Below are 12,473 nucleotides of genomic sequence, written 5' to 3'. Positions count from 1 at the left end.
CGAAGAGGGGCGGGACCCGGCGCCCCCCCCCCCCCCCAATAAAAAAAAACCCGCCTGGCCCTTTAAATCCGGCGCCGCGGCGCCGCCCTCCCGCCGCCAGAGGGAGCGGGCGGAAGCGAAGCGCCCTTCTAGCCGCGCCGCCTCGATGGTGCGGGGAGGCGGGTCTCTCCGCGGCGGCGCGGCCAATGGGGAGGCGCGCGGCGCGGCGGCGCGGCCAATGGGGAGGCGCGCGGCGCGGGGCGGGCGGCGCGGGCGGGGCGGCCAATGGGAGGCGGGCGGGGCGGCGGGGCGGCCAATGGGCGGGGGCGGCGCGCGGCGGCCATGGGGCTCCTCACCATCCTCAAGAAGATGCGGCGCAAGGAGCGCGAGCTGCGGCTGCTCATGCTGTAACGGCCCTCGGGGGGGGGGCGGGGGGAGGGGGCGGGGCCTGGCGCGGGGGGGGCGGGGCCTGCCGGCGGCGACCGTTGGGAGGGACCAAGCGGCGCCGGACGGGGGGGGGGTGGGAGGGACCAAGTGCCGGGGGGCGGGGCCTGTCTGGGGGCGGGGCCTAGTGGTACCAAGCCGGGGGGGGGTTGTGGCGGGTGTGGGGGAGGGGATGGGTCGTACCAAGTGGGCGGGGGGGAGGCGGGTGGTTTCAAGTGTCTCGGGGGGGGGTGGATGGTACCAGGTGTCTGGGGGGGGGACATGGGTCATGTCAGCTGTCTGGGGGGGGGGGAGCAGATGGGCTGGGTGGTACCAAGTGTGTCGGGGGGGTTTTACGCACTGGGGTGGGTCGTACCAAGTGCGCGGGGAGGGCTGGGTTGTACCAAGGGTCGGGGGGGGGGGAGATGGGGGATACCGAGTGTGTTGGGGGGGGGCAGTGGGTCAGACCAAGTGTCTAGAGGGGGGAATGGGCCATACCAAGTGTCTGGGGGGGGAACATGGGTCAGACCAAGTGTCTGGGGGGAACATGGGTTGTACCAAGTGCCTGGAGGGGGAGGTGGGTCATATGAAGTATCTGGGGGGGGGGAACATGGGTGGTACCAACTGTCGGGGGGGGGGAGTGGGTCATAGCAAGTGCCTGGAGGGGGGGACATGGGTGAGACCAAGTGCCTGGAGGGGGGAACATGGGTTGTACCAAGTGTCTGGGGGGGAGATGGATCAGACGAGGTGCCTGGGGGGGAGATGGGTCATACCAAGTGCTTGGAGGGGGAACATGGGTCACACCAAGTGCCTGGGGGGAGGAAATGGGGTGACATGGGTCAGACCAGGTGCCTGGAGGGGGAGATGGGTCATACCAAGTATCTGAAAGGGGGAGATGGATTGTACCAAGTGCCTGGAGGGGGGAAACGGATCAGATCAAGTGCCTGGGGGGGAGGCGGGTCGCACCAAGCATGCGCAGTGGCGGGGGGCTTCACCCCCCCATCTCCCCCCCTCCCACGGCGGCGGCAGGGGCCTGGACAACGCGGGCAAGACGACCATCCTGAAGAAGTTCAACGGGGAGGACGTGGCCACCATCTCGCCCACGCTGGGCTTCAACATCAAGACGCTGGAGCATCGCGGGTGAGCGGGGCCGGGGGGGGCCGGGCGGCCATGGCGGTCGCGACGGGGGGGGACGACAGGGAGGGGACGGACGGAGGGACGGACGCTGCGGCCCCGCAGGTTCAAGCTGAACGTGTGGGACGTGGGCGGCCAGAGCTCGCTGCGTTCCTACTGGCGCAACTACTTCGAGAGCACCGACGGGCTGGTCTGGGTGGTGGACAGCGGCGACCGGCCCCGGCTGCGGCTCTGCGCCCACGAGCTGCGGGGGCTCCTCCGCGAGGAGGTGACACCGGGGACACGGGGGTGACGGGGGGACACAGGGGACGCCCTGGGGACACGGGGATGTGGGGGGACATGGGGACACGGGGGGATGTGAGGATGCAAGGGGACATGGGGGAACACAGGGGACATGGGGACGCCCTGGGGACATGGGGAGACATGGGGATACGGGGGGATGTGAGGACACAGGGGGACATGGGGATGCCCTGGGGACAGGAGGGGGCATGGGGACATGGGGGGGGCACAAGGGGGACACAGGGGGAAACAGGGATGCCCTGGGGACATGGGGGGACATGGGGACACCCTGGGGACATTGTGGGGATAGGACGTGTGACAGGGACATGGGGGGATGTTGGGACATGAGGGGACAGGGGGGACACAGGGACATGGGACATGGGGAGACACAGGGACAGGGGGGACGCAGGGACGGGGGGACACGGGGGGATGCAGGGATGGGGGGACACAGGGACATGGGGGAGGACACGGGGGGACACAGAGACGGAGGGGACATGGGGGGGATGCAGGGATGGGGGGGACAGGGGGGCTCACCCTGGCTTCATCCCGCAGCGCCTGGCCGGCGCCACCCTCCTCATCTTCGCCAACAAGCAGGACCTGCCGGGGGCCCTGTCGGCCACCGCCATCCGCGAGGTGCGCCCGGACGCCGGGGCCCCTTCCCTGGACACCAGGGCCCCCTCCCGGACGCCTGGGTCCCTCCCGGACGCCTGGGTCCCTCCCAGATGCCGGGGCCCCTCCCAGATGCCTGAGCCCCTTCCCGGATGCCTGGGTCCTTCCCGGACGCCTGGGCCCCTCCCGGACGCCTGGGCCCCTCCCAGACACCTAAGGTCCCTGGGGTGGGGGGTTGCGGGGTGGCCCGGGCCCCTCTCGGACACCTGGGTCCCTGGGGTGGGGGGTGGGGTCACGGGGTGGTCTGGGTCCCTCCTGGACGCCTGGGCCCCCCCCGGACGCCTGGGCCCCCCCGGTCGCCCGCAGGCGCTGGACCTCGACGGCATCCAGAGCCACCACTGGTGCATCCAGGCCTGCAGCGCCTTCACGGGCCAGAACCTGCTGGCCGGCATCGACTGGCTGCTGGACGACATCGCCGGGCGCGTCTTCACCGCCGACTGACCCCCCCCGGACGCCTGGGCCCCCCCCCGGACACCTGGGCCCACCCCGGACACCTCCCCCCTCCCCGGAGCCCGTTTGGGGTGAATAAACATGGGGGCTGCAGCTCCCCCCCCCCCATGGATATGGCCCTTCTTGTGCCCCCCCCCCAACTTTGGCACTTGGGGGAGGGCACTGGGACCCCCCCCCCGCGAAATACCCACCCAGGGGTGCTGGAATGGCCCCTGGGACCCCCAAAATGGTCCTGAGACCCCCCAAATACCCAAAAGGGTCTTGAAATGGCCCCTAGGGCATGACCCCCCCCCAAGGCAGGTCCCAAAATGGCCCCTGGGACCCCCACATGGTCCCTGGGACCCCCAAAGTCTCCAAGAGGGTCCTGAAATGGCCCCCCAGGCCCCCCAAATGGTCCTGGGGCCCCCCAAAATCCCCAAGGGGGGGCCTGAAACAGCCCCTAGGGCCCCAAAACAGCCCCTAGGACCCGACCCCCCCCAAGGGGGGTCCTGAAACGGTCCCTGGGACCCCAAAATGGCCCGTGGGGCCCCCAAATGATCCTGGGGCCCCCCAGAATGGCCGCCGGGACCCCGAAATGGGGGTGCAGGGGGCGTGTGAGAGCCCCCGGGGCACTTCCTGGGGGCAATTCCGGGGACTGGGAGCAACTCCGGGGGTCTGGGGGCAATTCGGGGGCTTTGGGGGCAATTCTGGGGGTTTAGGGGCCGCCCCCCCCCATTGTGCGCCCCTCCCGGCGCCGCGCACTTTGCCGACGCTCCCCGGCGGCGGCCGCGCCTGCGCAGTGCGCGCGGGGCAGGCGGCGCCTGCGCGCGGGAGGGGGCGCGAGCGGCGCCTGCGCAGTCTCCTCCCCGCGCCGGGCGCATGCGCGGTGCCGCGGCGGCGGCGCCCTCGCAGCGCTCCCGGCCCGGTGGGGGGGGGGGGCGCGGATTTAAAGGGGCCGCGGCTCCATTTAAGGGGGGGGGCGCGGATTTAAAGGAGCCGCGGCCCCGAATTAAGGGGAGGGGGCGCGGATTTAAAGGGGCCGCGGCCCCGATTTGGGGGGCCGCGGGGGCGGCCATGGCGCGGCGGCCGCAGGACGAGTACCGGCGCGACTTCACCGTCACGGAGCCGCGCGCCCACCCGGGCGGCTACACCGAGTACAAAGTGACGGCCACGGTGAGGGGCGGGGCCACGGGAGGGGGCGGGGCGACGGGAGGGGCGGGTCTACGCGGAGGGGCGGGGTTACGCGGAGGGGCGGGGCCACGCCCCGAGGCCCTGCGCGGGGTGAGCGGGACGTGCGGCGGGGATAGGGGCGTGGTCGTGGCGCTACGTCACAGCGGAGGGGGCGTGGCCGCGGGGCGGGGGACGTGGCTGCTGGGCGCTGCGCGGGGGCGGGGATAGTGCCGAGGGGGCGTGGTCGCGGCGCTGGGTCACAGCCCGGGGCGTGGTCAAGGGGGCGTGGCCAGGACGAGGGCGGGATCCCACAAAGGGGCGGGGCCTTGGCAGGGGGCGGGGCCGCGGCAGCCTGGAGGGGGCTGACGCCTCCTTTCTCCCCCCCCCAGTTCGTTTCCAAGACGACCCCGGATGACGTCAAGGAGGTGAAGGGGGGGGTCCCGGACGCCTGGGTCCCCTGGCGGGGGGGGAAGGGAGCCCCGGACGCCTGGGCCCCTTGGGGGGGGTGGGGGCCCTGCAAGACGCCTGGGCCCCTCCATGGGGGGGGGGGAGCCCTCCTGGATGCCTGGGCCCCCTGGGGGGGGTGGGGGCCCTCCCGGATGCCTGGGCCCTCCACACTGGGGGGGCTTGGAGCCCTCCTGGACGCCTGGGCCCCCTGGGGTGGTTGGGAGCCCTCCCGGACGCCTGGGCCCCGCAGGTGGTGGTGTGGAAGCGGTACAGCGAGCTGAAGCGGCTGCATGGCGACCTGGCGCTGCTGCACCGGCACCTCTTCCGGCGCCTCGAGGAGTTCCCCCCCTTCCCGCGGGGCCACGTGTTCGGTGAGCGGGGCTGCACTGGGCCAAACTGGGCCGGACTGGGCCGGACTGGGCCGGACTGGGCCAAACTGGGCGCCCGCAGGCCGCTTCGAGGCGGAGGTGATCGAGGAGCGGCGGCGGGCGGCCGAGGCCCTGCTGTGCTTCGCCGCCCGAATCCCCGCGCTCTGCAACAGCCCCCAGCTGCGCGACTTCCTGCGGGTGAGCCCGGACGCCTGGGTCCCTTCGGGGGGGGGGCCTGGATGCCTGGGTCCCTTCGGGGGGGGGGCCTGAATGCCTCAGCCCCTTTGGGGGAGGGGAGCCCGGACACCTGGGCCGGGGGGGAGCCTGGACGCCTGGGCCCCTGGGGGAGGGGGGGAGCCCAGACACCTGGGCCCTTTTTGCAGGGGTAACTTGGACATCTGGGTCCATTTTGGGGTGGGGGGGAACCTGGACGCCTGGGTCCCTTGTGGGGGGGGAGCCCGGACACCTGCGTCCCCTGGAGAGCCTGGTTGTATGGACCCCCTGGAAGGGTCGTGGGGGGCCCCAGATGCCTGGGCCCCAGGGGCTGTGGGGGGGCAGGGGCCCCCCCAGACACCCAGGCCCTCACCCTGCTGCCCCCTCGCAGGGAGGGGAGGTGCGGAGGCCCCTGGACCCCTGTGAGCTGCCCCCGCTGCCGCCCCCCCTCATCCCCGTCCCCTGCGAGCCCCGCGAGCAGCCCCCCGGCCCGGGCGAGCCAGGTCCCCCCAGCCCTGCCGAGGAGGCGGCCGAGGAGGAGGAGGAGGAGGAGGAGGAGGAGGAAGAAAACACTGCGGCGAGAGAGCAGACGGAGGCCGGTAAGGGCTGGGACGGCTCCAGGATGCCTGGGTCCCCTCCTGGGTGGGGAATATGGGGAGACAGATCATTTTGTAAGGCTCTTTATTAACAACATTATGGTAACATGGGGAGGTGCCTGCATAATTTTTAGCAGCTATTTTTTAGCAGTATTATGGTAGTGGGAAGGGACCAGTTTATTAGCAGCATTACGGTAGTAAATAGCAAGTGATGCACATTGTAATGCACATTAATAAGAACATTACGGTAAGCAGTGCATATGGAGCCAATTACTTGTGCGCTGTATTAGATTCATTGTGGTAATCACGAAGGAGGTTTTTAATGAGCTTTATTAGCAGCATTTTGGTAGCAGTAGAACACACTTTTTTCTGCGCTTTATTACTCATGTTACGGTAGAAAGTAGTTTACAATCTTTCTGCGCTTTATTAGCAACATGGTGGTAACAGACAAGTGTTTTTGTTTGCGCTTTCTTAGTAACATGATGGTAACAAGTAGTTGAGTTTTTTCATTGCGCTTTATTATGTGTATTATGGCACCTGCAATTACGGTAGCGCCGAGGCGCCGTGCCGCCGTAAATCCCCTAATAGAGCGCATGCAAAAATGGGGCGGCCCGCTTTCTTAGCAGCATTACGGTGGGGGGGGCACCGGGGGCCCCCCCCACCCCCCCTCAGGGCCCCTCCCACCCCCAGGCCCCCCCCCCGCGGCGGCAGCCCCCCCCGCAGCGGCCCTGTCCCCGGAGGAGCTGGCGCTCTTCGACCCCGTGCTGGCAGGTGGGTGCCGGGGGGGGGGGGGGGCGGTTTGGGGGGGGGCCGGCTTTGGGGGGGGGCCGGCACCCACCAGCACCGCGGTGCCGCTGCAGGGGGGCCGGCGGCGGGGGGGGGCCCCGGCGGGGGCTACGTGGCGGCGGCCACGGCGGAGGTGCGGCGGGCGCTGGAGCTGGAGGCGGCCGGAGACCCCCCGGGCGCCCTGGGCTGCTACCGGCGCGCCGTGCGCGCGCTGCTCCAAGGGCTGCCAGGTAGGGCCCAGGCGTCCGGGCGCCCCCCCCGCGGCCCCCACACCCCCCCGGGGGCCCAGGCGTCCGGGCGGACCCCCACACCCCCCCAGCCCCCCCTCCACGGGGCCCAGGCGTCCGCGGGGAGCCCCACACCCACCCCAGGAGCCCAGGCGTCCGGGATGGATTCCTGCACCGCCCCCCCCGACAGTCCCCTGGGGCCCAGGAGTCCGGGAGGGCACCCTGATTCCCCCCCCCCCCCAGGGGCCCAGGCGTCCGGGACCAAGCGCCCCATCCCCCACTGCTCCTGGGGACCCCGGCGTCTGGGAGGGATCCCCCACCCCACCCCCACCCCAGGGGCCCAGGCGTCCGGGGGGAGCCCCACACCCACCCCAGGGGCCCAGGCGTCCGGGATGGATTCCTGCACCGCCCCCCCCACAGTCCTCTGGGGCCCAGGAGTCCGGGAGGGCACCCTGATTCCCCCCCCCCCCCAGGGGCCCAGGCGTCCGGGACCAAGCGCCCCATCCCCCACTGCTCCTGGGGACCCCGGCGTCCGGGAGGGATCCCCCACCCCACCCCCACCCCAGGGGCCCAGGCGTCCGGGACGGATCCCCCCCCCCCATGGCCCCCCCGGGGACCCAGGCATCCGGGAGGGAGGGCTCCCCCTCCCACACCCCCACCCCACCCCCAGGGGCCCAGGCGTCCGGGCGCCCTCTCTCTCTCTCCCCGGGGGGGCCCAGGCGTCCGGGTGACCCCGCTGGTGGGGCCCAGGCGTCCGGGTGACCCCCCCCCCCCCGCAGACGACCCCAACCCGGCGCGGCGGGCGGCCGTGAGCCGGCGCGCGGCCCAGTACCTGCGGCGGGCCGAGGAGCTGGCGGCGGCCCCCCCCGGCGGGGGCCCCTAGGGGCCCAGGCGTCCGGGAACCACCCTGGGGGCCCAGGCGTCCGGGGACCCACCCCCCCCCGAGAGGGACCAAGGCATCCAGGTGCCACCCAGGGGCCCCGGCGTCCGGGACCGCCCCCGAAGGGACCCAGGCGTCCGGGACCCCCCCCGAAGGGACCCAGGCATCCGGGGACCCCCCCGGAGGGACCAAGGCATCCAGGTGCCACCCAGGGGCCCAGGCATCCGGGTGCCCCCCCCCAAGGGGCCCAGGCGTCCGGGGACACCCTCAAAGGGACCCAGGCGTCCGGGCGCCCCCCCCCGCCAAGGGGCCCAGGCGTCCGGCAGCATTAAAGCCCATTCGCACCCGATCCGGCCCCATGTTGTTCGGGGGGGGGGGGGAAACGCGGTGCACGGGGGGGCCCAGGCGTCCTGCCCCCCCCCACCCAGGGGGCCCAGGCGTCCGGGGGGGCTCAGCTGCAGCCGGTAGGTTCAGTGCTTTAATGGGGGCCATTGGGGGGGGGCTTTACCCCCCCGGGGGGGTTTGGGGGCAGTTAGAGCACTTTGGGGACAGTTTGGGGACAGTTTGGGGACAGTTTTGACCCCCTCCCGGGGGGGGGTCATCTCGGGGCCCCCCTGGAGCCGCCCCCGGCCGGGGGGTCCCTGAAGGCCGGGGGGGGCGGCGGGGGGCAGCGGCCTTCGGCCTCGTCGTCCTCCTCCTCCTGCGGGACCCCGCGTCACCCCGTGTCACCACGGTGTCACCAAGTGCCACCCCCCCCAGTGTCACCTCGTCACCGAGTCTCCCCCCCCCCCAGTGTCACCCCTGCAGCACCTTATGGGGTCCCCCCCCCGGTGCCACCCCCCAGGGTCCCCCCATGTCCCCCCCCCATGTCCCCCGTGTCCCCCCCCGTGTCCCCCCCATGTCCCCCCTGTGTCCCCCCCCCCGTGTCCCCCCCCCCCGCTCACCTGGGTCCCCGGGGGGGGGACGATGGCGGCGGTGGCTCCCGGCTCCTGCAGCAGCTCCGCGGCCCCCGGGGGGGTCAACGCCGCCAGCGCCTGCACCTGCGGCCCGGACGCCTGGGTCCCCCGGACGCCTGGGCCCCCCCGGGACACCAGGGCCCCCCCCCGGACACCTGGGCCCCCCCCCGGACACCAGGGCCCCCCCGGGACACCAGGGCCCCCCCCGGATGCCTGGGCCCCTCCCAGACGCCTGGGTCCCCTCTAGATGCCTGGGACCCCCCCCCGGATGCCTGGGCCCCTCCCAGAGACCTGCCCCCTCCCTCCCCGGATATCAGGGCCCCCCCCGGACACCTGGGCCCCCCCCCGGACGCCTGGGCCCCCCCTCACCAGGCGGTGCAGTCGCTCCTCCAGGGCCCGGCTGGCTCGCTGGGAGCTGGCGAAGTCGGTCTGCAGCCTGCGGGGACGCCGCACTGGGGGCACTGGGAGCACTGGGAGGCACCGGGGGGGAAACTGGGAGGCACTGGGGAGCACTGGGAGCACTGGGAGGCACCGGGGGGGAAACTGGGAGGCACCGGGAGGGCAAACTGGGGGCAATGGAGGGCACTGGGAGCTCTGGGAGGCACTGGGGGGCAAACTGGGAGGCCCTGGGAACACTGGGAGGCACCGGGGGGGCACTGGGAGCACGGGGTGGCACTGGGAGCACTGGGAGGCATCGGGGGGGAAACTGAGAGGCACTGCGGGGGCAAACTGGGGGCACTGGAGCTCTGGGAGGGCAAACTGGGAGCACTGGGGGGGTGAACTGGGAGCCACTGGGAGCACTGTGGAGCTCTAGAAGGACAAACTGGGAGCACTGGGAGCTCTGGGACGGAGAACTGGGAGGCACTGGGGGACACTGGGAGCACTGGGGGGGCACTGGAGGGGCCCTGGGGGCACTGTGGGGGGACCTGGCAGGGCAAACTGGGAGCACTGGGATGGTTCCCCCTCCGGCACTGGGAGGGCGCCATTAGCTTGGGGGGGGGGGCCCTCTCTCTGCCGGAAGGGGCGTGGCCACGGCAGGCCCCACCCATGTGGGCGTGTCCCACGTGGCCCCGCCCCCCCTCACCTGGCCAGTTGCTCCTGGAGGGTCTCAAGCCTGGGGGGGGGGGTGAGGGGGGGTCAGCGGAGCCCGGCGACCCCCGGGGACCCCATAGGGACCCCCCTGCACCCCCGGGACCCCCCTGAGACCCCCAGGACCCCCCCAGGGACCCCCCCAACCTCCCCCAGACACCATCAAGGACCCCAGGGACCCCCAGGACCCCCCCAGGACCCCCCCAGGGCCTCCCCGACTCCCCTCAGGCCCCCCAGACCCCACAAAGGACCCTCAGGGACCCCCCCCAGACCCCCATAACCCCCTTGAGACCTCCCCAACCCCCCTCAGCCCCCTCAACCCCCCCCAAGGACCCCCAGAGACCCCCCCCAGACCCCCATAACCCCCCCCGGGACCCCAGCACCCCCTCAGGGCTTCCCCGACCCCCCTCAGAGTCCTCAGACCACCCCCAAGGACCTCCAGGGACCCCCCCAGGACCCCTGGGAACCCCCCCGGGACCTCCTGACCCCTAAGACCCCCCCCAGGGACCCCCACAGACCCTCCTGCCCCCCCAAGACCTCTAGGACCCCCCCCCTGGACCCCCACGACCTACCTGGGACCTCCCTGGCACCCACTGACCCCCCCAGGGGCCCCAAAAGGACCCTCAGGCCCCCCTGGGCCCCACGGCCCCCCCCCAGGACCCCCCCCCCACTCACGTGTGCAGCCCCACGGCAGCTCCCGGCTCCTGCGTGACCTGGCAGAGAGGCCCAGGCGTCCGGGAGAGCCCAACCCCCACAAAGGGGCCCAGGCGTCCGGGAGCCCCCCCCAAGGGCCCAGGCGTCCAGGACAGCCCCCGAATGGGCCCAGGCGTCTGGGAGCCCCTCCCAAGGGCCCAGGCGTCCGGGAGCCCCCCCCCCGAATGGGCCCAGGCGTCCGGGAGCCCCTCACCTCTCTGCGCTCTGGGGGCTCCTCACGCCACCCCCCAGCCTCCGTCAGCGTGCAGAGGGGCCCAGGCGTCCGGGTGGGCCCAGGCGTCCGGGGGAGGGTCCCAGGCGTTTGGGGGGACCCAGGTGTCCGGGGGGACCCAGGCGTCCGGGGGAGGGTCCCAGGCATCCGGGGGGGCCCAGGCGTCCGGGGGGACCCAGGCGTCCGGGGGAGGGTCCCAGGCGTCCGGGGGAAGGGCCCAGGCATCCGGGGGGAGGGCCCCGGGGCCCGGGGGGGCCGCGGGGGGGCCAGCCGAGGGCCCGCAGCCCCGCGGGGCTGAGCACCCGCTGGGTGAGCTCGTCGAGGAAGCGGGAGAAGGGGGGCCGCCCGCCCCCCCCCAGCGCCTCCAGCGAGCGGGCGCGCCGCGGCCCCCCCCCGCCATCACCGCCCCCCCGGGGGTCCCGGCGCCCCCCCCGGCGCCCCCCCCGCCCGGCAGCCGCTCCTGGCTGCGGCTCAGCCCCCGGCGCAGCGCCCCCCCCCCGGGGCCCAGCCCCCCCCCCGCGGCCTCGGCCCCCCCCGAGGAGCAGCAGGAGCAGCAGGAGGAGGAGGAGGAGGAGGAGGAGGGCGCCCGGGGGGGGCCGAAGAAGCGCTCCAGCACCCGCAGCTTCCCCGGCGGCACCGGCCCCCCCCGGGCGCCCGGCCCCCAGCCCGCGGCCCCCCCGGGTCCCCGCGCCCGCCGCCGCGGCGGCCCCCCCCGCCGCCCCCCGCTCATGGCCCCGCTCCGGCCAGGCCCGCGAGCCGCCCCGGGATCCGCTCCGGGATCCACCCTGCGATCCGCCCCGGGACTTGCTGCTCTCCTGGGATCCGCTCCGGGATCCGGCCCAGGATTTGCTGCTCTCCTGGGATCCGCTCCGGGATCCACCCAGGGATTTGCTGCTGCTCTGGGATCCGCTTCGGGATCCGGCCCGGGATTTGCTGCTGCCCTGGGATCCGCTCCGGGATCCGGCCCAGGATTTGCTGCTCTTCTGGGATCCGCTCCAGGATCCGCCCCGGGACTTGCTGCTCTCCTGGGATCCGCTCCGGGATCCACCCAGGGATTTGCTGCTGCTCTGGGATCCGCTTCGGGATCCGGCCCAGGATTTGCTGCTGCCCTGGGATCCGCTCCGGGATCCGGCCCAGGATTTGCTGCTCTCCTGGGATCCGCTACGGGATCCGCCCCGGGATTTGCTGCTGCTCTGGGATCTGCTCCGGGATCCGGCCCAGGATTTGCTGCTGCCCCTGGATCCGCTCTGGGATTTGCTCAGAGATCCGCTCCTGCCCCGGGATCCGCTGCAGGATCTGCTACTGCCTCATGCTCCTCTCTGGGATCTGCCCCAGGGCTGCTGTGTGCCGGGATCTGCTCCGGGATCCGCTCTGGGATCCACTCCGGGGCTGTGGTGCTCCAGGATCCGCTCCGGAAGCCGTTCTGGGATTCACTCCTGCCCTGTGATCCCCTCCGGGATCCGCTGCTGCCCCAGAATCCGCTCCAGGATCCGCTCCGGGATCTGCTCCTGCCCCGCGATCCGCTCCGGGCTCCGCTCCTGCCCGGCGGACACTCCAGCTCCTACCCCCGCTCCGGCTCCCGCTCCAGATCCGGCTCCGGGTTCTGCTGCTGCCCTGGGACGCTCCGGCTCCGGCTCCGATTCCAGTTCCGGCTCACCCTGACGCCACGTCCCGCCCCGGCTCCGGCTCCGGCTCCGGCTCCGGCTCCGGTATCGCGTCCAGCCCCGGCTCCGGCTCCGGCTCCAGCTCCGGCTCCGACTGCGGCCCCGGCTCCGGCTCCGGCCCTTTAAGAGCCGCCGGCTCCGATAATCGATAATCGATCGCGGCAGCACGGACACCGGCATGTGACCCCCCCCCCCCCGGACGCCTGGGCCCACTGCCCCCCCCCCGAGGGGCACTGGGA

The 12,473-nt window shown here is 73.0% G+C and overlaps 2 protein-coding genes across 4 annotated transcripts; both read left to right on the top strand.

The window, feature by feature from the left end:
- The first annotated feature begins 231 nt into the window (after window positions 1-231).
- ARL2 (ADP ribosylation factor like GTPase 2) lies at window positions 232-3,044 on the top strand. Its single transcript, XM_064503178.1, has 5 exons — window positions 232-386; window positions 1,432-1,542; window positions 1,642-1,804; window positions 2,368-2,448; window positions 2,791-3,044. Exons 1-5 carry the CDS (start codon window positions 265-267, stop codon window positions 2,923-2,925), a joined length of 612 nt encoding a protein of 203 aa, XP_064359248.1. The 5' UTR covers window positions 232-264; the 3' UTR covers window positions 2,926-3,044.
- A 696-nt stretch (window positions 3,045-3,740) lies between these two features.
- On the top strand, window positions 3,741-7,949 carry SNX15 (sorting nexin 15). 3 transcript variants are annotated; one of them, XR_010386380.1, is made up of 9 exons: window positions 3,741-4,086; window positions 4,473-4,508; window positions 4,781-4,901; window positions 4,981-5,096; window positions 5,503-5,710; window positions 6,398-6,478; window positions 6,568-6,723; window positions 7,500-7,820; window positions 7,882-7,949. XR_010386380.1 is itself a non-coding variant. In XM_064503143.1 (8 exons), exons 1-8 carry the CDS (start codon window positions 3,793-3,795, stop codon window positions 7,601-7,603), a joined length of 1,116 nt encoding a protein of 371 aa, XP_064359213.1. In that variant the 5' UTR covers window positions 3,741-3,792; the 3' UTR covers window positions 7,604-7,949. The 3 variants fall into 3 exon arrangements, 2 of the variants coding, with proteins under 2 accessions (XP_064359213.1, XP_064359214.1); XM_064503143.1 differs by having other exon boundaries at window positions 7,500-7,949; XM_064503144.1 differs by lacking the exon at window positions 6,568-6,723 and having other exon boundaries at window positions 7,500-7,949.
- Window positions 7,950-12,473: the final 4,524 nt, after the last annotated feature.

Source organism: Dromaius novaehollandiae, chromosome 35 (genome assembly GCF_036370855.1).
Source record: "Dromaius novaehollandiae isolate bDroNov1 chromosome 35, bDroNov1.hap1, whole genome shotgun sequence".
In the NCBI taxonomy this organism is placed as follows: domain Eukaryota; kingdom Metazoa; phylum Chordata; class Aves; order Casuariiformes; family Dromaiidae; genus Dromaius; species Dromaius novaehollandiae.
Note: the sequence above shows the minus strand (reverse complement) of the source record. Positions and strands in the feature narration are given on the sequence as shown.